The following is a 25,971-nucleotide window of genomic DNA, read 5'->3' as shown; positions in this document are numbered from 1 at the left end:
TAAGAGGTTATATTTTATTATTATGTGTTATTGGGGCCTACATGTTATAATTTTAAGTTGAGTTGCACTTTTTATTTTATAAAATTACTTTATTATAAAAAGTGCATTATAATGAGATTTTATAAAGGATGTTTCTAGAAGTTCTAGCAACTTCTTAGAAAAGTGAATAAATAGAGGGCTGGGCCTCTCATTTTGGACATGCTTGGATTTGAGATTTCTTCTACTTCTTCCATTGTGGAGCAAATTTGTAGTCTCTTGGGTCTGCAAATTATTTGATCTTTGGGAATGAATCACTCCCTTGGATTGGCGACTTTGAGGGTGTGAAATATCACCTGAATTGTTGCATTTGAGGAGTTGGTAATTCAGCCATCTCATTTGGACTTCATTGAGATTCAGTTATAAGGGTTTACTTTGGTTGGAATAAGGGTTTCAGATGTGCCCTAGCATTTGTGGATTGATTAACAGGGTTTGTAGACACAGTTGTGCATTATTTTCAGACTGCCAGTCCAGGGTTTGGACCCATGTTTTTGCTCATAACTCTTAATTGGCTTGACGGATGAATTTCATATTTTAGGGGGTTATTCAGCAACACTAGGCGCCCAGATTTATTGCTTTTGGAGTGACAAAAAACGCTGCAATACTTTTATCTAGCAGCCGTACCAGGCCGTACCTGTACGACCCTGTCAGTTAGGCAGCAGCAGCAATTTTGTGAGTTGGTTTGGGGCAGATTGTGAGGTCTTCGTGTGGCATTAATTCAGCATTCATATCCGGCAAAATTGGAGCTATTCCAGGTGCACAAACTGAAGTTTTGATTGCCAAAATATTGCATTAGAACAGTCAGCACTGTCATTGCATAAATAGTTATTTCCAGTCATTAATAACTGTTGTAAAAGTTTCGTCATTTGCATTCCAAATCTGAACTGGGTTATTGTTCATGTTATAACATTGCATTGTCAAGAGCTTGATGTGTTAGAAGTGCATAGTTGTGACAGTCTCTCATTGTAATCAGTTCTATTTGCTGTCATAAAATCAGAATTGCATTGAACTTCATATTTGAGTTTCATATTGTCATCTATCTCTTAGTTTGGTAGTGTTATAATCTGGAATTGTTGTTCATACATTATTGGCATCATATATTGAGGTTTTGTTGTACAACAATTAGTAATATTGCAGCCTTATTCGGTTACATGCCAACTGTTTGACAAAATTCCTAAGTCCAGTTTGAGGGTTTCAATGGCCTTTATAGTAAGGGTCATTACACCTTTGAGCTGCAATACTGTCTGCTACCCTATCCGCCTCTATGCGCTGCCGCGCATAGTAAACCTCTTTGTACAGTCCCACGATCTCATGTGCCAACTTCATCATCGGAGTGTCACTCGGTCCCAACTCTGGCTCAGTGGCCCAATTTGCCAACATTATTGGTGTCTCAACTGCCGGCCAACCTCTATCAACAAAGCAAGTTTGAAATTTCTTAGGACAAATCCCACGAATATACGCACGAATCAAATGTCACTCCCTTCGCCGAGTGAGAGCCTGAATCGCCACATCATGCCCCTTCTTTAATGCAAACTTCATAGTACTGAGGTAGTCCCTACACCTGTCCTCATCCGACCTGTAATCCTCCTTGGCGAAGTCCTCGAATGACCATTCGGGATCACTATTGTCCTCATCAGCGGGAGCCATGCCCACATTCGGTGCCGCCTCCTCTGTTGTCGGCGCAATCACGGCATGTGGCATTCCCTCCTCCTCAGACTGAGGCTTTGGTACAGGTGCTACTCCGGAATAGCTAGGGGATTGAATGGGCGGGCCACGCTTGTTAGGGACGAGTCGGAACTGCTGCCTCAGAAAAACATTGGGTCTATCCATGACCTCTGGTTGCGCTGGGTCCGTACACTCTTGTACTCCTCCCTCTGGTACGTTCTCTACTGGAAGTGCCTGAGCTTCTGTTGACTGTGCTATTGTAACAACTGCTGTTGGCTGACTTATGGTAGACGCCACAGGTGTTGCTACCGGAAGTGCTTCAGGAGTTGCAGAAGTCTCTCGGTCGACGGGTGCGGCCAGGTGGGCAAAGCCGACCGTAAATCCTACCCCCGGCCGGATAGGAGAAGGTCGTACCCCATGTTGCCATGGTGCGGCTAGTGTGACTGCCTGGTGGGATCCTCCAGTCATCAATATCGGTCACCGAGTCTGCCCAAATCCTGGAATGTGAGCCATGTGTAGGCCTCGGGGTAACAACTCAGAAGTCATAGGAACTGTAGTACGCGGAAATAGCAAGGGGGTAACCGTGACAATCTGAACCGCTTCATTATCCTCGCCCTCGCCTTCTTCTTCCTCCACACTATCCTGCTCAGAAGATGTCTCCTGTCGGCCGCTGTCAGTATCATTTGCCATGTCCATCCGGGGCCTCTTTTGACCTGCTGAACCCTTCTGCCCAGAGATTGTGTCCAAGTGCTTCCATTGCATGATAGGAGGTTCTCCTGGAGCCAGTGGTCCAGGTTGTGCCTCAAATCTCCTCCGTTGGAATCATCCGTGCTACAGCATCCAAGAATAGACCAATGGCGTAATGAGGCATATAGAAAGTCTTGTGCTGGAGAGTCATGAATTCATGCATCTGTTCAGCCAGCACAGACGCCCAATCATACACTTTCCCAGTCATTATGCCGTTCATCATGGACACCTGCGGAAATGTGATATCCGATGCCCTAGAGGATCCCGTGAGCCCCCTTTTGACTAAGTCCATCAGATATCGCCATGGCCCTTCCGGAATGTCGGTTTTCTTTAAACCCCTCCCCTTTGATGTCTCGGCTAATGCCGTCTGTTATGCTTCAGTCAAATCTCCACACACTAATTTGATTAAAAATAGTTTTCCATCCTTTGGAATTTTCTTCGGCTGAATCTTTCTGCCCTGCTGCCCTGGAATGCCAAAAACCCGTGTGAAATCTGCTGCTTTGAATGATACCACTAAGTTCCGTCCCAGATACTGAAATGTGCTTCTGCGAGAGGCTCTGCCATATGTTTCAATCATGGTACGCAGATACCCTTCATACTCTCTAATGCAAAAAATCGGCATCTGAATGGCCCATTCAACCTGTGCTCTTTTGATGCTTGCTTTGACTGGATGGTCATCAGGGGTTTCATGCCACCATTTCCGGCAATCCATTCCATTTAATCCCTCAAATTGTATACTCTGTGGTGTGACTTCAGCTGTTGCAAGTGCTATGGTCTTGCGCTTCTCCTTGCCACTGCTCGAGCCTTCATTCAAATTACCTGTACCTGCCATGCTCCTGCCTTCCACAAGTTTGGATTGTGCTAATTGTTTTTTCCATTGCCGTTTACCTGCAAACTCCATTAATTATATTTATCTTTTTCTAACGGTCTCCCAAATCCATACAGTGAAGAATTCTTCCAAGTCCATATGGTGAAGAGTTCTTTCAAAAATATGTATGGTAAATTGCCACCCTTGACATGCTTTTCACAATCCGTACACACAGAAGGAGATTGAAAATCTGTCCAATGCAGAAGTTAGAAGAAGAATCAAATAACAAAGCCGTACCTCAAAAAGACCACAAATCCGTATCATAATTTCCCTCAAATCCGTACGGTGGTTGCATTCGTTGCACGCTTTAGAAAAATGCAGAATCCGTACAGTATGTTGCATTATTGTTTCAAAATCCGTACATCGCCTATTAAAATCTGTATTGCTCAAGGCTCCAGGAAAATCCGCACATTGCCTTCAGTTCCATTCTTTTTGAAATCCGTACACCATAGGGATGCATTTCTGATGGAGTCCGTACTGCTTGAAAACTTGTACAATTAATGGAGATTTCCGTACACACAAAAGTATCAAGGAAAGCCATACACTTGAAATGCTAGAAGCCTTTAGTAAGGTTAATGTTTTTAACAAGCCGTACAGTGCCCTGCAAGTTGCATATTATAACTTGGCCCTTCTCCCACCTGGTCTTTGAAAATCCGTACAATGGAAATTACAACTTTTTTGGCTCCAAGTTCCGTTTGTTAATCTTTTGAGGCTTCTTCTTTTGAAAACCGTACAGTGGTCAGTGTTAGAGAATGCAACTATTAGAAACCGTACAGTGCAAGGAGAATCCGTACCAAAAGCAAATCATGCAGCAACTATGGAATCCGTACCTTCTTTAAAAACTGTACCACAGCCATGGAATCCGTACTTCAACCTAAAATCCTTACAGTTTTTAAACAAACCGTACTACAATGCCACTTCAAATATAAAACCCGTACGGTGATTAATATGAAACCGTACGGTGCTTCTTAAAAACCGTACGGTGCTTCCAAAAACCGTACGGTGCCTCCAGAAACCGTACGGTGCTCTTTTTTCTCTCTTTTTAAAAATTTTTTATTATTATTTTTATTTTCCTATTATTTCAAGTCAGTTACCTTTTTTCTGTCGCAGAAGTCTTCCGTTGATGATATATCTTCAACTTCGACCCATTCACCGTCTGAGGTACTTCGTGTCCATCCAAAGTCCATAATTTGATTGCTCCATTATCCTCTACTTCCCGAATTTGATACGGCCCGACCCACTTAACCTTGAACTTGTCCGGTTTGATCTCATTCCGGCTGTCGTACTTTAATACCCACTGTCCGGGTTGAAACCTATTTATCTTCAGGTGCTTATCGTGCCATGCCTTCCGCCTATTCTGTGTTACTTCAGTCGCCCACTGTGCTAATAATCGCTTCTCTTCTAACTTGTTCAGTTCATACAGCCGCTCCCTTAAGCTTTCCATGTCACCCAACTTGTTTTCCAGTGCTATCCGCAGGCTTGGTATCATAAATTCCGCTGGTACTACGACCTCCTGTCCAAACATCAGTTGAAATGGCGTGTGTCCTGTTGTGACTTTGTATGCCGTACGGTAAGCCCACAGAGCAGAAGGTAATTTCTCTTCCCAATCCTCCCCTTCGACGGTGCAGGATTTGTATATAATTGATACAAGGATTTTGTTGGTAGCTTCGGCCTGTCCGTTTGCCCTTGGGTAGTACGGACTTGACAGCGAATGGTAAATTTTGAATTTCGTGGTGAGTAGTCGGATCACATGGTTTACAAAATGGCCTCCTCTATCGCTTGTTAATTGTAATGGAATGTCGTACCTAGTAATAATTTGCTCATAAATAAACTGTGCTGTACTTACCGCTGAGTTGTTCGGTAGTGCACGTGCCTCCACCCATTTAGTCAAGTACTCTGTGGAAACCACAATGTATCGACATCTTCTGGTTCGGCTCGTCTTCAGGGTTCCTATGAAATCCAACCCCCATCGTTCAAAAAGCTCCTGAGCCTGAGAAGGATTTAGAGGCATGAAATCTCTTTTCAAGGGTTTTCCAGCTCGCTGAAATGTATCGCATGCAACAACCCATTCCCTGGCGTCATTGTATACTGTTGGCCACCATAATCCTGCTAGAAGTATTTTTTGTGCAGTTGTGTCCAGGCCCATGTGTCCTCCTGCCGGCCCTTCGTGCGCTTCCTTTAGTAACCGTGGAATTTCTTCCTTCAGGATACAATGCCGCAGGATCTGATCGGGTCCCATTTTATACAACAATCCATTAATCAGCTGGAATGTTCCACTCCGTATCACCAACTTCCGTTTTTCATTCGGTGGCATGGTATTTGGAAACTGTCCTGTTGACAAGTATTCGCCAATGCTTGTATACCATTCTGGTAGTGCAGCAATCTGAAATAGCTGTGCATCAGGAAAGTCATCATTTACACCGTCTGCCGGTTCTACTGTTCTGATACGTGATAAATGATCCGCGCTTACATGTTTCTTTCCTGGCCGTACGATAATCTTGAAAGTAAACTCCTGCAACAGGAGTAACCATCGGCTGATTCTTCCTTGAATGATTGGTTTGTTGATCATATACAACAGGGCCTGATGATCAACATAGAACACAAATGGAGTGGCCAACAAGTAATGTTGAAATTTCTGTACAGCATAGACCATCCCCAATGCTTCCCGTTCTGTTGTACTATAATTTTGTTTAGCTTTTGATAACAAATGACTGGCGAAGTAGATCGGATGATCCAACCCGTGGCTTTCCGTCTGTGCGAGAGTCGCTCCGATCGCATAGTTTGATGCATCCACATGGACGTGAAACTCTTGCCAATCAGGGTATGCTAAAATAGGTGCTGTAGCCAGACGTACCTTGAGTTCTTCGAATGCTTCATCCTGTTCCTTGTCCCATTGGAACGATTCTGTCTTGGAAGTTAACCTATCCAACGGATAGGCTATCTTTGCAAAATTCTTGATAAAACGCCTGTAATATCCTATATGCCCAAGGAAAGATTTTACCTCTGTCACATTGGTGGACGGCTGCATCTCCAATATGACTCGCACTTTGTCCGGATATGTCTTCAGTCCTTCCTTACAGACTATGTGTCCGAGCAACCTTCCGTGTGGAACCATAAACCTGCACTTCTTCGGGTTGAGGGCCAAATGCGCACAGCGACACCTTTCCATACACTCACCTAAGGCTGCCAGATGTTTGTCCTCCGTACTGAATACTGACCAATCATCCAAAAATGCCTTGAAGTTGCCGACGGACATCTTGTCAAAGATGTGTAGTATGATCCGCTGAAATGTTGTAGGCGCATTGCACAGGCCAAACGGCATCCGATTATAGGCATAGACCCCATCTTCTACGACAAATGTCATCTTCAGTTTATCCTCTTCTGTGATTGAGATCTGATTGTAGCCGGAAAAACCATCCATAAATGAGTAGATCTCATGTCCTGCCACCTCCTCGAGGATGCTATCCGTGAATGGGATTGGGAACGGATCCTTGATGGTGACTGCATTCAAGCATCGGAAATCAACACATATTCGGATTTGAATGGAGTCCTTCTTCAGGGAGATCACGATCGGGGATACCCATTCACTGGTCTGTACCTTGAAAATAATTCTGGCTTCTAGCATCTGATTGATTTCTTTCGTAACTCGGGCCGCATAATTTTTGTTTATTCTGTAGGGCCTTCTCCGTACGGGTATTGCTCCTTCGATCAATGAAATGCGGTGCACACATAATTCAGGTGGCACGACCTTCAGGTCCTTGTACGTCCATGCAAAGACATCCTTATATTCTAAAAATATCTTGAAGGCTGCTGTCTTTAGTACTGGGTCCCAATTGTCCCCTACCAGTATGTTCTGTGGTTCTGCTTCATCTCCCAAATTCATGGTCTGCAACGCGACTTCATTATATTTGATGGGTTCTCCTTTAGTGAACTGATGTGCCGGGGTCACATCGAGTGACGCATCCCCTTCCTTTATTTCAGTGAATTCCTTTGGGAATGCATCGGTATTGTTTTCTTCTATTGTCAGTACGTTGCAGGTTGGAAACAATTCATAATCCTCTATCTGCCAATGGTACAGAACATTTACTGAATCCAAATCGTCGTCTCCTTCCAGTCGTAAAACTCCCTCTTGATCCGGTTCCATAATTTGCCCCTTTTCATCCTCTTCTCCCTCAGAATTTGACGAGAGGGCTTCGTCCCCGACCATCTGAGTGTGCAGATCAATGACATACTTTCGGCCTTTGCTTTCGAGTGATAAGGTATTTTTCTTCCAATCGTGCTTTGCTTTTGCTTGTATCAGCCACCCCCGACCCAAAATAGCATCGTACCCCTTCCGCTTGAGAGGAATCACAACGAAGTCCAACAGGAATGGTTGGGTTCCGATTGTCACTGGTTGTGCTGTGAGTATTCCCAATGGCTTGATTCCATGTTGATTGACCGTTAGCAACTGGAAGGTAGGTGGCCATAATGTCGGCCGTCCCAACTTTTTCCAAGTATCCTCTGGTAGCACATTGACACCGGATCCTCCGTCAACGATCGTGTCTATTAGCACAGTCCCGAGAATGCCCATTTCAACAACCGTCGGATAGCGTCCAGAGGAAAGAGCTAACAACATCGGATCTTCGACACTTGTACCCCCCTGTTTGTCGTTGTCTTGCTCTACAGGTTGCTTAGCACTTGGGACTATATTTGTGAGGGCCGTACGGAGTTGAGGCATCGTGAGCAACAGATCATTTATCCTGACGGGTATCTCAGCTTGCAATATTTGCCGTACAATGTTCTGTGCTGCACAGTTCCGGACGGAAGTACTCGGCATGTCCTTTAGATGTGCTGTTTCTGCCTGTGTTACTTTCTGGATCTCTGCGCTTGCTTCCTCCAGTCTCTTCTTTTCTTCCGCTGGGTCAGGGTATAGCTTCGCCTGTTTCCGAGTGATTGCCAGAACTTCTTCGTCTGTCCCTACGGTAATCAAGTTTACTCTGGACTTCGGACACTTAGTATCATCATGATCTCTAGGTCCACACCATCGGCATAGCAACTTCGGTGTGTTCGTCGTTGTGCACTCTCGAGCGAAGTGACCCCACAGATTGCATGCGCGGCATTGAACAATTGGCCGACCATTCGCATCGTACTGAATTCGACTCCTTCCTCCATTGTTGTTATTGCCACCATTGTTGTTATTGCTGTTGTTGTTTGGACCGCGCCGGTTGTTTCTGTATCCACCTGATGTGGCACCTTCCGTACTGGTGTTCCCGTTCCCTCCTGACGAGGATGCCTCCTTTGATAGGAACAGTTGCTGTGGTGTCCTTGTTTTTAAATTGAAAGGGCATTCTTTTACTGAGTGTCCGAGGATCTGATAGATTTCACAAAATTGCTCTTTCGGGCAGGATCCCTTCGTATGGCCTTCTTTCTTACATTCCGTGCACCATAGGTCATTGCCCTTAGTTTCCTTGTTCATGTTTTTGAATTCCTTCATCATCCGTATCATGTCCTTCTGGAGGGCACGAACCTTCTTGTTGCTTCCTTCGTCATCGCTGCTATCATCTCCTGAGGATGCATTGTCATCTGAATCGGACGAGGTGGTCTTCTTCTTCTTTGTCTTCTAGTCACTTTCGAGGTTCATTGCCCGATTGTACACTTCATTGTATGTGGATGGTGGCACGATCTTCATCTTTTTCCGCAGCTTCGGGTTAAGGCCTTCAATGAACCATCTTTTTTGGAGCCCATCTGCCGGCTTATTCTCCATTTTACTGATTAAGTCCTTTAATCTCCTGGCGAAGACCCGTACTGTTTCATTCTTCTTTTGCTTGGTATTGAATATCTCGGCTACAATTTCATTATCATCACGCAAAAGTTGAAATTCCGCGATGAACTCCTCCTTAATATTATCCCAACTATTTAATTTCTGTGGATCAGCATCAGTAAACCAATCAATGGAAACACCTCGTAGGGTTGCGGGAAATTGTCTGATCCATTCATTTGTATCTGTTATGCCATTTGCCCTCCAGATCGTTTCACATGTTTTACAATGTCGAATGGGATCAGCGGCTTCATCACCATCAAATTTAGGCAATTTTTCCTTCAGACCTGCCATTATCACTGTATGTCGAGGGTTTTGTTGTGTACTTGCGCTGATTTGCACTCCCGCGCTGTTTTGAACACCCGCGCTATTTTGAGCTCCCGCGCTGTTTTCAACACCCGCGCTGTTCTGCACACCCATGCTGTTTTCTGCACCCGCGCTGTTTTCTGCTTCCGCGTTGTTTTCAATACCCGCGCTGTTTTCTGCTTCCGCGCTGTTTGGTGAAGAAGAGGGTTCGTCAACCGAAGCTGTTTGTTCCAGAAGTATATCTCGGACGAAGAGGTCACTCCACACTCGTGCTCCTTCGGCACTCTTAGCCGTGCGAGTCGATCTCCTTCCGTCAGGATTCTCTTCCCGTGGCGTATGCAAGTTCAGAAACTCCTCCCTCGCTTCTTCCACCAAATCAAGCCGTTGTCGAGTCTCCTTCAACAATCCTTCCGCGCTCTTGTTTCCGTCGGAAATCTTCTGAAACCTCCTTTGACGCTCTATCTGCTGAGCCAAAATTAAATTTTCCTGCGCAACGCGTATGTCATCTTTTTCCTTTAGCTTACTCTTGTCTTTGTTCCACTGATTCGGCATTTAATTCATCTCTGCCTGCCTGCGTGCCAGATCCATCGGGCAACGGCGCCAAATGTTTACCGCATGGATTAATTAAGCAACGCACACAGGAAATAGACACGAACACGAACAGCAAATAGAAGAACTCTTATTATTATTCGCATATACCAACAGTACATCATGCTTTTCTCATATGATAATGATATCCAGATAATGATGATTACAATGCTTCTCGAAGGGGTTATAAATACTTTCCGACGAACCTTCCCGAAGGTATCGGTCGGCCAGGTACATTAAACCCGCTACAAACTGTTTTACCCGTCGGCTACATAACAAGACTTCTACCGAAGGGACCCGTCGGCCGATGCACAATTTCTACCAACGACAATTGGATAGAAGTCGTTTTTGTGGTATTGTTATAGAGGTATTTGTGGACTAACTCGGGTGGTTGTAGAAGCATCCCTAGTTGATTTCAATCTCAGTTTTCCGAGGTATCTAGTTTCGATTTCTGTAATAATTTCATTTGATGGTATTTCAAGTTTTTAGTTATAAAATTTTGTCTAACTGATTTTAACGGTAAATCTTATTCACATGAACATGAATGATATAACAGCCTTCCTATGAAATGAAGTATTAACTGTACTTCTTTGAGTATGTTAGATGTTATTTTAGATCCGGGAAATCCGGATGTTACAAGCTGACATCAGAATTAGAGTCCGTGGGTGGAGAATTTGACATGAAAGGAGGGGGGATTGAACTCGACAAAGAAGGAATAGTAGAAGTTGGAATTTTCTCAGTAGATGAAACAAGCTCCCTCAATTGGTTGTTTGACCATGAATGGAGGACTATGAACTCTTCCACCCAATATGTAATAAGTTGGGAATTGGAAAAATTGACATGGAGAGTGATAATTTCCCTCTTGGGTATGGAGAGTACAAAGGTGGGGTGGGAGTGGATGATACACATGACCATTGGTATGAGAGCGACTACGAAGAATAGAGGGGGATCAAAAGGAAGAAGGAAGACAAAGGTGGTGACAAAAGTAAAAAGCACAAAAATGCTCAAAAGGTAAGTAAGAGAAGTAAAGAATCAAAAGTAAAGTTTTATATGAAAGAAATGAAAATCAAGAAATTCAAATAATTTTTTTTAGGAAAAATAAATGGCAAAAGCATTTTTTGAAAGAATGGGAGTTGGAGAATAAGGACAAAAAGAAATCGACATGAAAAATAGGAAAAATAAGAAAAACTAAAAATAAAAACCCCATATAAGGCACAAGGGCCATAAAAAGGAATTGGAGTTCAATTGTATTGACGATTGGTGCCCCTAGATTGGTGGTCATCATAATAGACTCTTTCCTGCACTTCACGGCATGGAGACTCACTTCAGAGAGCTACTGCTATAACACAACTGTATCATTGTAGCATTGGATGAGGTGGACATGGCCAAGGACAAGGTCACCCAAAAAGTTAAACTAGAAGGTAAATATATTTTGAGATTGCCGAGAACTCAAAACAACTAGCTACTCTATAGAGCACGGTAGCCCGACTTTGCAAACAGCTAGCACAAATGGACTCATAGTTAGTGGGGAAAGCAATAGAACTAGTGACTCTTTAGGAGGGGATGAAGGGAAAAGACCGAACTTGAAAAAGTGAAGAAGCAATTGATGGAGGCAACCAACATGGCTCATGTAACAAGACAACTAGACAAGGCAGCCAACCAAAGCTTTCGTCGCTTGTAACAACAGTCTGCCCCCTCAGCTTCTCTAGTTCCAGGGACGTCTCCTTGTCCCTCTTTGTAGTTTTCTTTATGTATAATTTGCCCCATTTTGGTTTTTTGTTGTCTAGAAGATGACAATTTGTGGTGGGGGGCCTAATGTAGACGACAAATGTGCAGTGAGTAATTAAATAATACTTAGTTGGCTAATTATTTCTCGGTGATGTAATAAAACATTTATTCCAAAGGGTTGTTAGTCGCTGACGGTAGGCTTAACCAACTGTTGACCACTATTTGTATCTAGCTTGGAATAAGTCATATGTGTTGTTGATATAGACTTACTTTGGGAATTCAATGACATATATTTCTACCATTTTGACTGTGTTGATGTATTTTGTCTAGATTATTATGTTCTCCATAATCTGTTCCTATTTGCTCTTAATATAAAATATATTTACTCAGAGGGAGTGAACATGGTCCAACATTTAGCAAACCAAAGGCAAGGTTGGATAGACCTAGAGTAGCTTAAAACAACCTTATTGGATGGTGGATGTGGCATGGCAGGGATGCACTAGAGTTGAGGGTACTTGTTATTCGTCTTCTTTCAGAAGTACTCAATTCCTCAACTACACGGAGGAATTGGTCCACAAATAGATTCATCCAATAAATCAAGAGCAACAACCTTACCTCTAGACGATCATATAGTTTTTAGTTGTACATACTACATAGTGCCTTGTGGCTGTAGGATTGATAAACCACAGTTTTGATAGACTTTAGCTTTATGATGGGATGTTGAGCTTGATCCTGAAGATGCCATAGAGGAGACATGGGAGAGATTGGTTGGGGTGGTGCCTGACATAGTCCCTTCTACTGGCAATGACTCAAACTCTTAGCTTTCATTTTGATCAAATCCGCCCAATGCATCTACAGTTTAGGGAAGGCTATATATTTTCTATGTTTTTGTCATTTTATAGTTGAGACTTGCAACCTTTGAGCTTTTTGTTGTAGTTCTCAGATAACATATATGCACATTGACAGTCAAAACATTAACATTTTGTTAATTTATTTCTCATTTTCATTTGAATGTCAATTCTAATCTAATGTAAGCTTCGGTACTGCCTATGCTGAATTCTTTATCAATATTCTGATTGGAATATTTGACTATCTTTTATTTTTATAAATTTTTAATATAATTTAATGGCTCTGCCTTGGTCCCCCAAAAAGTAGCCAAAAAGTATCCCTGTACCTGATACATGCCCTGCTGTCCCATGCTGTCTCCATCTTGAAAACTTGGGGGAGAACAGGTTTAAATATTTATGGAACATCTTGTGGATTGGTCACTGCAGCATGCTTTCAGACATTTTTCAAATACTGCACGTTAAGTTGTTTTGCTTCTCTGTCACTCCCAGGTATTTATTGGCAGAAACAGGTGACACCCTTTTTGCTTCATTCATTGGAACAAAACAGTGCAGGTGAACAAGTTACCACTACATATATATTCATGATAAATCTTATAAACTTAATTGTATTCTATGCCATTCACTGCAATACTTCAGTAGGATGATAATTGCTGCATGGCTTTTCACATTCATTGTGTTGGTTGTTATTGTGTCTGTGTAGGGATTTCATAACAGATGCAAACATATTCCAAGGAGCTGTTTTTCAAGATGATAGTCTAGAAGATGACAGAAAAACTGAAGGCGATTCATCAAATAAAGAAAATAAAGTCACGATAGCTGATAGCCAAAAAGGGACATTGTATCAGGGTGGTCAGATAGGATCAAATCCTGAGAGATCCATATTGCAAACAAAGGAACAGGAAGGTGGTTTCAAACCTGCTGCCCATAGGGTATGTTACTTCCAAATGATCCATAGCAATTAAAACATTGATATATGTTCCATTTTTGATCCTCACTTGATCCATGTTTGATTGCATTGTATCATTTTTGCTATAGCAAGATTTAATGACCAGGAATTAAATTAATTTCCTTCTCAGAGTAAATTGTTTCATCTTTAGATCCATATTTAGCCAGCATCATGTGGCAGGGTTTTCTGGGCCGTGCCAAAGGTATTCCGGCTGTAGAGCTATACAGACTTGCACAAAAGAGGGATCTAAAGCTTGTCCTTTGTGGGCATTCCATGGGTGGAGCAGTAAGCACAAATACCTTAGTCCTAACTCTTTGACAAGGAAGGCTGTTTCCTTCCAGGCTATGATTTGTTTGTCAGCTTGTTCCATCTTTGCAGGTTGCAGTGCTGGCAACGCTTGCTATTTTAAGGGCTTTTCCATCAGCTTCATCAGTGAGAAATGGGTATGACATCCCGGTCAAGTGCATTACATTTTCACAACCCCCTGTTGGAAATGCTAAACTTCAAGAGTAAGTATTCTGCTGTTGTGGTTGACATCTATTGTGGAGTTTTATGTTCTTTCTGGTTGACGTCACATTCTTTTATTATATTGCAAATTAAAACATAAAAGGGAATCATCAGCACTGAATTTTTCTGCCATGTTTCAGTTATGTTCACGAGAATTGTTGGCAATGTCATTTTCGGACATATTGCATTCCCGAAGATATAGTACCTCGGATTTTGTCACCAGCTTATTTTCAACATTATTCTAGACAACTATCAGAAAATAATTCTCAGTATGGTAGCTTTAATTCTTCTTCAGAAATTGTTGGTAATCGGTCAAATGTTGAGAGAGAAAGGCTGCAAAAATCTAAGCAAACTGAGGATGAAAGCTTGGTATTGGGTCTAGGTCCTGTTCAAAACTCTTTACAGAGACTTTTCAGATTGGTCCCTCTTAGAGTTCAGAAACAATTAGATTGGCTCCGAAGAAGTGAAAAAGAGACCAAGACTTCAGAACATGGAAACTTGGGTTCAAATTTGAAAGAATCTTCTTCACCAGTAGTGCAATCACTAGAAATTCAAGAAGGGGCAGATGGCGTATCTGTTAGACAACTTCCTAATGTGGATGAAAACTCCTTCAGGAAGAATGAAGTTGCTGGAGCAAATGAAATGAAAGACAGAGAAACTTTAAACTGGCACAGACTTCCCAATTTCCCTACTTATGTGCCTTTTGGTCAGGTAAAGACATATATATCAAAACTATGATTAATGCTATTTATTATAGGTGATCTGTGTGGGTAGAGAGGATATTTATTATAAATATAATGAATTCTAGAAGATCCGATTCATTGAGTGGTCATTATTGTTATAGTTTATCAGCTTTCACACATTCGTCTGCTTATTATCACATGTATTTGTCCATCCTTTATGCCACATAAGTTTTTTTAATTCAATTCTTGTTTACGATATTTTAAAATTGCTGAGGAATAGCTACTTTTTTAGCCAAGAACAATTTAGTGCATAGATATTGAAGGAGAAATGTATATGGTGTTGATGCCATGGTCTTATATTGATTGAGTCATTTTCTTGTTCTTAGTATGTATTCTTTGCCAATTTGTATCTTGATTTCTGATCACAATTGAATCTTTCAGCTGTACTTGCTGGAGAAGTCATCTGTTAAAACGTTATCTGCTTCAGAATATGCTAGTCAAACTTCGGTATGAACAAGACAAACTTAGTATTTCAAAATTGAAAATATTCATGTTATATTTAGCACATGAACTTTTATCTCCCTTATCTTCACTACAGGGCCGGAGGTACTTAGATTTTGGATTGCAATGATTCTTTATTATCAAAATGAAGTTTATACCATATTTATCAAGTGCAGAGACTTGGAAGAGGATGTTTCTATATAAAAGTTTTAATTCTTTAGCTCTTGGTTCTTCTTTGATTTGTTGCAATTAGTCCTATTGAATGCTTTCATCTTAGTTGCTTTGTCCTTGGCAAAGGCATGCGCAGGTTCAGTCAGTCCTTACGGAATTGAGGGGGATGTTACAGACACATTCAATGAAGTCCTACAGATCTTGTTTTCATGAGTAATATTTTTGGCTCTTCTTCTTGACACTTCCTTTGTTCCTTAATTTAGTTCTTATATCTCATCTGGTTTTCAGATAAATGTTACGAAAAATATGCATGTTGTTGACTGAATCAATTGACATAATGGTGTGAGAGCAGATTAGAAGCCAAAAGAGAATTATGTCCCTTTCTCACTAGATCTCGTTCAAATAAACAAGGAAAAGTCATAAAGACAAGTAACTGAACAACCATTTATATAAACTGATGGACAAGGTATTATATAAAATCTTAGTTGCCGATTTGGGATATGGATCAGATTCCAGCACGTGAACTGGATTCATGGATTTGCGGTTTTTAAAATTTTCCCATTATGATTTGTGAGGATTCGTGACAGGTTCGTGTAGGGATTTGACCCTGTGGATTCGTCCGGATTTGTGGTCCAGGGACCTGGACAGATCCACAGTCCAAAACAAGGACCAGGCACAAATCTGGATCCGGATCGGACCCGGACTCTAATTTGACCTCCTGGGCACGAATCCGATAACTAGGTATAAAATAGGTACACCAACATTCTCTCCCCATGTTACATTGTCTTTGAAAACCTCAAATGACAAAACCTTGCCAAGGGACTTGTTCCGTAAGGCTCACACAACAAAAATTGCAGAGCACATAAATGAATCTCAAACTCTTGAGTCAAAAACTCTGAATTATTCAGATTTTGAATTGTTCTGGACAAAAATCCTCCAAATTGTATCCTAACAAGGGTGATAGTTCTTGATCACAGTCTTGTGAACTATGTGGACAACCATCCACATTTGAGCTATTCACCAAATCCAAACCTGTCTTCAAATCATAATGTTCAAAATACATGTATTCTTAAAATATCTCAACAGCAGCAAAGAAGACAAAAGGAAAGCATGAAAGAAAAGCCAAAACACTTCTCATACAAGAACCATCTCAAAGTGAGCAGCTGTAGTATCCCTTACTAGTTCTGTTCCAAAATTCTCATCACAAATCTTTAATTAATGGCTTAGGTATTTTGCCAAACAGTTGTGTGAGTGTCTGATGCAGATTTTGTCACTTCTAGTTTAATATTATCAAACACTTGTTTTACTTCATGTGAGTCACTGTTAGATATCAGGTGCTTATATCTAGCTGTTCACTTGATTTGAACAGAAGGAAGTAACCGGATATTCTTGACTCTTCACAGGGTATGCATGCATTCATTCAACTAAATTTTCTATCAAGCAGTCATGAAAATTTCTAATTTATATACACAAAATTATAACAGAGCAAGTAGATTCCAAATTATACCACCTCCCATTGATACTTCCTCATACCATCCCATTTGAAACTTGATTAAGTCCATAGTGTCTTGACAAGATGAGCAAGTAGATTCCAAATGTGAAAGGTTATGCACACTACACCATGAATTACCCCCATATTGACTTCTTCGTTTCCTATTGATATCTTCTTTGAACTCAAGAAATTCTGCTTCTGAATTGATCAGTACCACAGGCTATATACTTGTAAAGAGGAAATTCTCCCTCGTAATGCCAAGTCCACCCTAAAGAGAAATATCAAACAATGTGTTTCCTCATGCTCAGCGGTACCATGTATTCTACGCTTCCCTCATGCTGCAAGTTGAGACAGTCAACATGGAGGCAATCATTTGTTCAAATTGAACCAAATTGGAAGAACATCCACTTGCCTTTCCATTGACAAACCTTTCTTTTTTGATTTCTTGATTTTTCAATTTTTTTTGTATTTTTAAAAATGTTTCACTTTTTATTTTTTAATTTTTTCACTTTTGAAGGTATCTCTTATTTCAAATACAACTTGAAAGCTCATTTGCTGACAGTTCCACAAATGAAGTTTTTTCACGCCCTTGTTGATAATTTCTATTGGTGTGACAAAAATAGAGGGTATGTATACCAGCAATGTGTTGATGTCAGTTTTGTACCACTACATAACAAATAGCGGTTGAATACTCGACATGGAATATCAAACACTCAATCCCTCTCTTGAAAAGTAAATACTCATGAAGACATGAGAAAAACTCCAATGTTCCTTACACCTGTGGATACTAACTCAGTTATATTAATGTGATTTGCTGGTTAATCATGTAGGCGGCCTTATGTTGTTCATTCAAGGATTGTTGGACTCTTGTTGTGATGGTGATGATGTCTAGCTTGGTAAAGTACATGAGCGCCAAATGATGTTGATGGTGATGATGATGGAGGGGGGTTTTTGCCAATGATGCTTCTCCCAGCTTCCCAATTAAACTCCAACTACTATACTACTTGCTACTTTACCTCTACTCCTATGAATGGAAAGATTAGCAAATAGACGGGATCGAATCTGATGAAAGGTTACTAGCATCTCTACCTCCATAGATGCAATGATTCAAGGGAAAAAGACTAGTTTACCACGCAAGGCTTCCTAATAAGCCACTAGGATGCTAATGGCCTAGTTTATAGATCCCTATCAAACATCCATTAATATCACCATACAACTATCCATCTACTCTTACTCTTAACAACTTTCTTGAAGTAAATCTACTTTAACAACTTCAATGAAATTTAACCTTAACTATTGGAATTAGAAACCATACAATAATACCAAGTGTTCTTAATCACCATGCAAGTCACAACAATGATAAAGAGAGACAATTTTGGTATTATCTTAAGCAACAATTTTCTTCAACCCTTTACAATTGAGATCAAATGGCCTTATATATAGGCCAAAATTACAACTAACGGTAGAGATTAAGAGGCAAAATCAACGATCCAGATTGAATCCTAGAAACCCTAATTAGGATTGCCACCCTATTGGCCAATGAGAAGATGCCACCTCATCAGTGGACCAATAAAAAAGGAAAAGTGGCAACCAATGAGAAGGCACCAAAATGGTAGCCAATTAGAATGAGACACCTATCCTACCCAAGAAGAAGGAGAATTTGCCACTCGGGCTTACATCAAATGATCCTCTAATATAATTCTACCCTTTTCTTTCATCTTTCTGGCCAAGGCAATGAACTTGGCTAGCTTGTCATTGACTTCCTTCATGGGAGGGCAAAGCGTGTGCTTCATCTTGAGCTTAACCGAATTCATCATGTTGCTCGCTAATTGTAGTGCCTTCTCATGATTCTTCTCATATTCTTTTGCATATCCGATAAAGGCATTGAGGGAGGCAAGGGTACCCAAATGTTTCTTCTTGATGGCAATCTTTCCCAACTCATCCAATCTCGATCCAAATTCTATCTCATTGATGTTCTCCTCTTTGATAACTTCAAAATCAAGTGCAACCCCAACATCGCTCATCATGGTTGAAATGGAAGTGTCAACGCCTGGGTTGTGTTGTGCAATCTCGTTCTGTATCTCTTCAAGAATCCTCAATCTGATGGTCAAGGCAATGAATCAAGATTCCACTGTACTCATTCCTCCATCTACCAACTTGGTTCTCTCCAAATATCTCTTCGGTAGCTCAATAAATGCCCGTAGCCTGGGAATGGCTAAGTCCTAGACTTGAAGGAAATCCTTCCACTCCCCTTCAAATGTTCAAAATTTGTCTCTAATAGCCACCAATGACTTGAATGTCGAGATAAAGGAAGGCAAGAAATTTCGCCCATCTTGAATTATATCACTGATCCAATCTTTGGTTTCGCATAGCTTAGCCAATATCTCTTCTATGTTGCTCTCGCTGTCTTGAAGAAGAGTTGCCTGATGCAACTGTTGGATAGATTGACAATCTCTCCAATACTTGTTTTCAGCCTCCAAATTTACAATCCTCTCATTTTCCTTCCTCAACCTTTCTCTAATTGAAACTATGCCTTCTTGGATCTCCTCACATTCCATGTCATCTGTGATTTTTCCGAAGGTATGCTCTATTATTTCATACTCTTGAGCTACAATCTCATCCAATGCCTTGCTGACCTTTGGTATATCAATTTGAACTTTTCGGTGACCCTCATCATCACTCCTGATTACCTTTGCCATCATTTTTGCAATTTGTTTCTGTTTTTCACTAACCCTTGAATATCTTTAACTATTCGGACAATCACCACCTTGCCTCTTGGCATAAGCATTTGCCTTAACCATAGCGGTGTGATGCATCTCCCCAAATCTGGATTTGGTTCGACTAGCAAAGCATCACCAACGGCCTTGGGTGCCTGGCTTATTTCCTCAATATCAATTGGCCTATTCTCTTCTTCACTAGTGACTATCACATCATCTCCATGTTGGTTCTCTAAGAGAGGAGAGCATTCGGTACTGTTACTATAACCGCTTGATTCCGAATCAGAACTCACTTCTATCGCGACCCCTTGTCCGCTTGTACTATCCCCTTAGCTCCTAGCCTCAATTATGCTTTCCCTTGATGGTGTTGCATTCTGTTTCTTTGCTGGAGGTTTTTGATGTTCTCTGCTTTTCTCAACCTCCAGTTTCTCTTCTTGCTCTTAACTACTCTTGGTTGCTGGCTATTGCCTTCACCTTTTTGTCCAATTGACTTCGCGGGACCTTCCTCCAGTTTCATCTTCTCATAAGTAAGGCGTACCTTTTGACTTTGTAATTGCCTTAACTCTAATTGTACCATGACTCAGTGTGTAAATCAATTGTCCTTGTAATTGCCTCTAAGGAAGGATCCTGATGATCATCCCAATCCACTGGACCCAACTCTATTCCATCCACTGTAGCATAATCTTCCCTTAGCACATTTTCATCATCTTCCAGTTGATTGGGAATATCCAGGGCTCTCCATTTGATTGCCCTCATCATGCCCACTGACAATCTTGAGAAAGCTAGCTTTCTCACGTGAAAGTCATCTTGTGCATTGGCCCAGAAATCTTCTATAGTAGGAATATGTTTAAATGTGTTTTCATGAGATGCCTTGATAAGACCATTAGGACCGAATCCTTGTCTTGCTCTATACCATCCTAGATGATATCATTCTAATTCTTTCTCTGCAGCTGCAAAGGTGACAGGATTAGGGCAAGTATCATTGCTTATTCCAAACGAGAAGGTAATTCCTGTCTCACCTTTAAGTTTCATCATTTTGTCATAATGTTTAAGTTTCCTAGCCAACTCCATCAAAACTCTTGTTGGGTGGGTACCTTGGAAGTATCTTGGGACAAGTTGTACTCCTTGATAAGACCATTAGGACTGAATCCTTGTCTTGCTCTATACCATCCTAGATGATATTGTTCTAATTCTTTCTTCGCAGTGGCAAAGGCGACAGGATTGGGGCAAGTATCATTGTCTATTCCAAATGAGAAGGTAATCCCTATCTTACCTTTAAGTTTCATTTTGTCATAATGCTCAAGTTGCCTAGCCAACTCCATCAAAACTATCTTGTCGGGTGGGTACCTTGGAAGTCTCTTAGGACAAATTCTACTTCCTGCTACTCTAATATATGTGAATTGCAGAAATTGAATGAACCGACTCCCACACTTCTTAACTTTTGCTTCCACTTCCATTGAGAGCCTCCTAGCAGGTGTTGCTTGTAATATCCTTACTGTCTTCATGGCAAAGGCGTCATAAAACATCTTATAATCTTTGGTGTTGTGCAAATGAATTGTGGATGGCACTCATGCAAGAAACATTGCCCTGACCCATTGCCAGTCACTCCTAAGGCCTTAAGTCCAAGATTTTCATATAGTCTTGCAATCAGATAGAAAAGATAGGACCCCATGTAGAATTGCTTTTGATTTTGCACTGCCCTAAGTTGCAACTCTAAATTTTCACTTATAATTCTAACCCAATCAAATTTTCTCTTTCCATTTTCAATTTCATCAATAAAATAATACGTCCAGTTTTTGAATTGCTTACCTTGAGCCACACCCATGATTCAACTGAGAAGCACAATAAGGTCGCCATACTCTGATTTGAAATTTGACCTGGTAAGCTTTGACAACTTGGTAACTCCCTACCTGCCTTCATTCAACCAATTCTTCTATAGATGAATGAAGTAAGCCTCCTGATTATCCTGAAATAACTTGGCCGCCTAATCCATCATTACCACTGTCATACCTTTATACAGGGGAATATTAAATACTTTTTTGACCACTTGTCTGCCGATGTTGGCTAACACTCTCTTCTCTTCATCAAAAATGGACTTAGTAACAATATCAAATTGGGATGCACATTCCATTACCAATTCCAAACAAGGAAAGGTAGGAGGGAAAGCCGCCGCATGTACAATTTCGCTCTTGTAGATCTTCTTTGCCATGGGAGATTTTCCTTCCTTCAATTTGTCCTTCAACTGTATCATGTTCACTATACTGATATTGGCATCACTTATTTGCCTCACTTTCGAGAAGAAGGTGGTCTTAGGCATCTTATCTTCCTTATCTTTTTTGGTATTTGTTCCCTTTGGGTGCTTATTTGCACCAACATCTACCATCCTAAACACTTATTTCTGCCCTTTCATTCTAAATGATATGGACTACACTTATCAATCATTAACATTTTTTCTATCAATGGAATCTAGCTTATTTCTGCCTCTCCAAGTCATATCTCGACACTCATCAATCTCCGACCTTCTTTCCTAGGAGTGGGACTACCACTTATTTTTGCCTCTTCGTTACCTAAAGATGGACTACACTTATATCTCCCAACTTCAATCCTAGGGTGGTCTAGCTTATTTCTGCCTCTTCAAATGTCCTATCATGAAATTTACACTTATATCTCCCAACTTCAGCCGATCAATGGAATGATGAAGTGGTGGATGATGAATGCAAGAAGAATATAAGAGAAACAAACCAAGCAAGAACAAGGAATATAATCCGTCTTTAAAACCAATCTTCACTTCTAAAAATAAATAGAATTTTACCTTAAATCTACCTTTACCAATAACCGAGCCCTCTTCAAATTCGGATCAGATCTCGGAAATTTCAAGCCTCCTTGCAAATAATGATGCCCTAGCAAAAATCAGAATTTTGACTTACTTGAAATTGCCCACACTCGCCAAACATCAGACTTTAAATCACATTGCCTCTTCACCAAATAAAATCGCCCAATTCTGGAAGAGAAGATCGTTGTCAAGGATGGATAAATCAGACTTGAAAAAAAATCACCCAAGCTGGAAAAAATCAGATCTACTCCAAAAAATTGCCCTAGGGCAGAAATTCGCCCAAGCATCAAGGAAAAAAATGCTGCCAAGAAATGGAGAATCTACCCCAAAATTTGTCTAAGCTGAAATTCGCCTCTAGAGGAAAATCACACATCCAAGGAGGAGGAGGAAAAAGGAATGAGGAAGTAAGACAAGGGGAAAGACCCTCTTATACCAAACTTTTTGCCTCTCCAAGTGGATTGACCTGCCTGGAGGGAAAACAAAATTAAATTAGTCCCTTAATTAATGGCCCAGATTTAAATGCAACATTAAAATTACTTAGCCCATAGTGAAATTGGACCATTTAGTTGCTAGTTTTGATCAGAAATTGCAAAATAGAAACAAGGTAAGCCTAGGAGATGTCAAAATCTTCATTTAATAATGTTTTGGCAATTAAAATATCATTAAAATCGAATTTAGCAAGCCAAATCAATTTTCAATTCCATTTTACCAATTTCTTTTATCATTTCTAAAATCCTCTAGGCAAAATTTCAACCAATTTAATCCGGTTTTGCAATGTAATTCAATTTTAATTTTGCAATGCAATTTCAATTTTTTTTTTTTTTTTTACAAAATAAATCCTTTTCCGAGCAATCAAAATTCAAACTTCAATTTCAGTTTCACTATTTGCACCAAAAATTTCAAGATTTTCCAAACGGCTAAATCTAACAAATTCATTTTGAAAATGCTCAAGCTTGTACAATTATATGAAAATTTCAAAATTCAAGTCCAAAATTTGCAATTTTATCCTGTTGGATAACCATTGAAAAGATGTTGTTTTTGAATCTTGTTTGGCCTAAGGATAAATTACATGTTCTTGAAAATCAAGTTTTGCATTGGGTGAAAACAAATCAAATCAAATCCCTCCTGGCCCAAAGGCATCCAAGGTGTAAAATATTCAAATTGAAAACCTTTGGACAACTCCGAAAAATTTGCTAAGGCAACCGAAAAAAAGGGGACCCCCAAAAGTTTTGGGACGATGGTTTGAAAACCTCACATCACAATGCTTCTGATGTTTTAAGTTGTTCCAAGAATGAATTTCAATTCAGCCATCTTAGTTGATGTGAATTTTGTTCTGCTACAACATGCAGAATCAAATACTCAATTTTTCAAGATGAAACATCAATTATATAATCCTCTCTTGATATAAAGTCATCTCTGCTGTTAAGCTTGCAACGTAAGATCATGGAATGACCTCAAGGTTCCTCCAATTTGTGTTTGCTCAACAAGATAATGTGATTTGCTGATGATCACTACGGGGACTTACACTATTCATTCAAGTGATATCAATTCTTGAACTTCTAAAGTTTTGGCTTCACAATGTGCAATGGAATATGATTTGATCTTCAAACACCCACTTCAACTTGAACTTAAACTTATTGCTACTTCTATCTCTAACTAGTAATGAAGGGAATCATGGATCACTTGGACTCTACTAGATGTAATCTCGCCAGTGACTCCACCCATCTAGTGCAAGCTTCTAATTAATACACAAATGGTTTTCTCATCAATATCTCTTCTTTAATCCCATGAAATGCATGCAAACTAAAGATTGAATATAAATTGAAGTTAAGTGTTTTCATGGACTCACCACACAAGACACACTTACAATGGCCTGAATTTATTCAAGCCATGCAAGTAAACATACACAATTGCTCTCGTTTAACTACACTACATCTAAACAACATGAGATGAAATCCGAATCTAAGAAATGCAAAGAACCATGCAATTCTCCAAAATGATCTTATATATCCACCATGAAGAAAGAACAATTTTGGTAGTACTTTGGCAACAATTCTCCAACATAACTTCTCCTATTTTACTCTAAAAAAAATTCCTTACAATTGAGGAGGCCTTGGTCTTTTACAGTAGTCTCCAGTACAATGAATGGCCAAGATTGATTTGATCAAGGGCCAAGATTAATCCACATAAGTCCTAATTAGGGTTTCCATATCTATACCCACAAATATTAGATGCCCACCTAATTACAATTAAACACTACCATTTGGACCAATAAGAAAATTACATTACCTTTTGGACCAATGAGAAAATAGATTAGGCATAACCACTTGATAAGATGCACCAACAAATAGGGCAATGAGAAGGGAGCACTTGTAGAAGAAGCCAGTGCTTAGCAGATCAATGAGAAAATTCAAATGCAGCCAAGAAGCAATCAGAAAAAAAGCCATTATGCCACCTCATTATCCTAACCGGCAAGGCAAACCACCACTTGTAACTAATTGTAAAATTTTAAATGATAATTGCAATAAGACTTAGAAAATCATCCCAAACTTGCCATTTTTAGTTTCCAATAAAAACAATTTAATGGGGTAATGCAAATTTGATTGGAAAATATTTTAATTTATTACCATTTATGATTTGTTTTCCATTAATTTAATTTCCCATATTTAAAAATCAATGCCATTTGGATAATCTCAATGCAGCAATGGATGAATTAATTAATTCATCTTTAAAATCAATCCATATTTTGTAATATGGAGGTAAATTTTAATCTCAGCTCAATTTAAAACCATTTATAATTTATAATTTTTTAATTTTTTTGTCACTTTCTCAATTTTTTTAATAATTTGGTGTTATTCATATATTTGAAATTCAATCATGTTTCACAATCTCCCAATGTATTTTAGGATTTGAAAACATTTCATTAAACTCAAGGAGAGGTAGGGTGGTTTTGTGATTTAGATTTCTAATTAATATTGAATTGGAAAGCACTACCTACTTAGGCAAATCCATTAAACGTCGAGTGGAAACCACTAGTGACTTAAGCAAAGATTAAAATCCCAAAAGTGGAAACTAGCATAAACTTAGGCAAAACCATCAAAAACTTAGTGGAAACCACTAGAGAGTTAGGCAAAACCATTAATCAACAAGTGGAAACCACGACTCACCAAGACAAAATTTCTATGCATGAAGTGGAAACCACTCATGACTTAGAGGCAAATTTACATAATTTCTTGGTGGAAATCAAAGGGGAAATTAGACAAGCTGCAACAAATGTGTGGTGGAAATCAAGGGTGACTTAGGTAAGGTACAACCAATGTGCAAAAAAATTGAAGTGGAACTTGACATGCATAGGAAATTACATGTAAATTGAAGTGGGAATCACCATGCACTTAGCAACTACATGATTTTTGGTTAAATTTTAATTTCTCTATTTTTACGCTTTGCCCAATTTGACCAAATTTCAAGTTTTCCATACTTGGGCAGATTTTTCCATTTTCTGACATAGCCAAAATTTGCCAAATTTTCTTTTTTCAAC

General features: G+C 40.0%; 1 protein-coding gene across 1 annotated transcript in view; it reads left to right on the top strand.

Moving 5' to 3' along the window:
* Nucleotides 1–25,971, top strand: part of LOC149570588 (uncharacterized) — a 136,756-nt gene that overhangs the window by 39,572 nt on the left and 71,213 nt on the right. Inside the window, exons 3-9 of the mRNA XM_089823173.1 lie at nt 13,073–13,135; nt 13,284–13,512; nt 13,710–13,814; nt 13,908–14,038; nt 14,177–14,747; nt 15,161–15,226; nt 15,528–15,604. Coding sequence (XP_089679299.1) covers nt 13,073–13,135; nt 13,284–13,512; nt 13,710–13,814; nt 13,908–14,038; nt 14,177–14,747; nt 15,161–15,226; nt 15,528–15,604 — 1,242 coding nt within the window. The remainder of the gene's footprint in view (nt 1–13,072; nt 13,136–13,283; nt 13,513–13,709; nt 13,815–13,907; nt 14,039–14,176; nt 14,748–15,160; nt 15,227–15,527; nt 15,605–25,971) is intronic.

The sequence above is a fragment of the Cupressus sempervirens genome, chromosome 3 (genome assembly GCF_028749045.1).
Source record: "Cupressus sempervirens isolate cs-2001-9-10 chromosome 3, ASM2874904v1, whole genome shotgun sequence".
In the NCBI taxonomy this organism is placed as follows: domain Eukaryota; kingdom Viridiplantae; phylum Streptophyta; class Pinopsida; order Cupressales; family Cupressaceae; genus Cupressus; species Cupressus sempervirens.
This window is presented reverse-complemented; position numbering and strand designations above follow the sequence as displayed.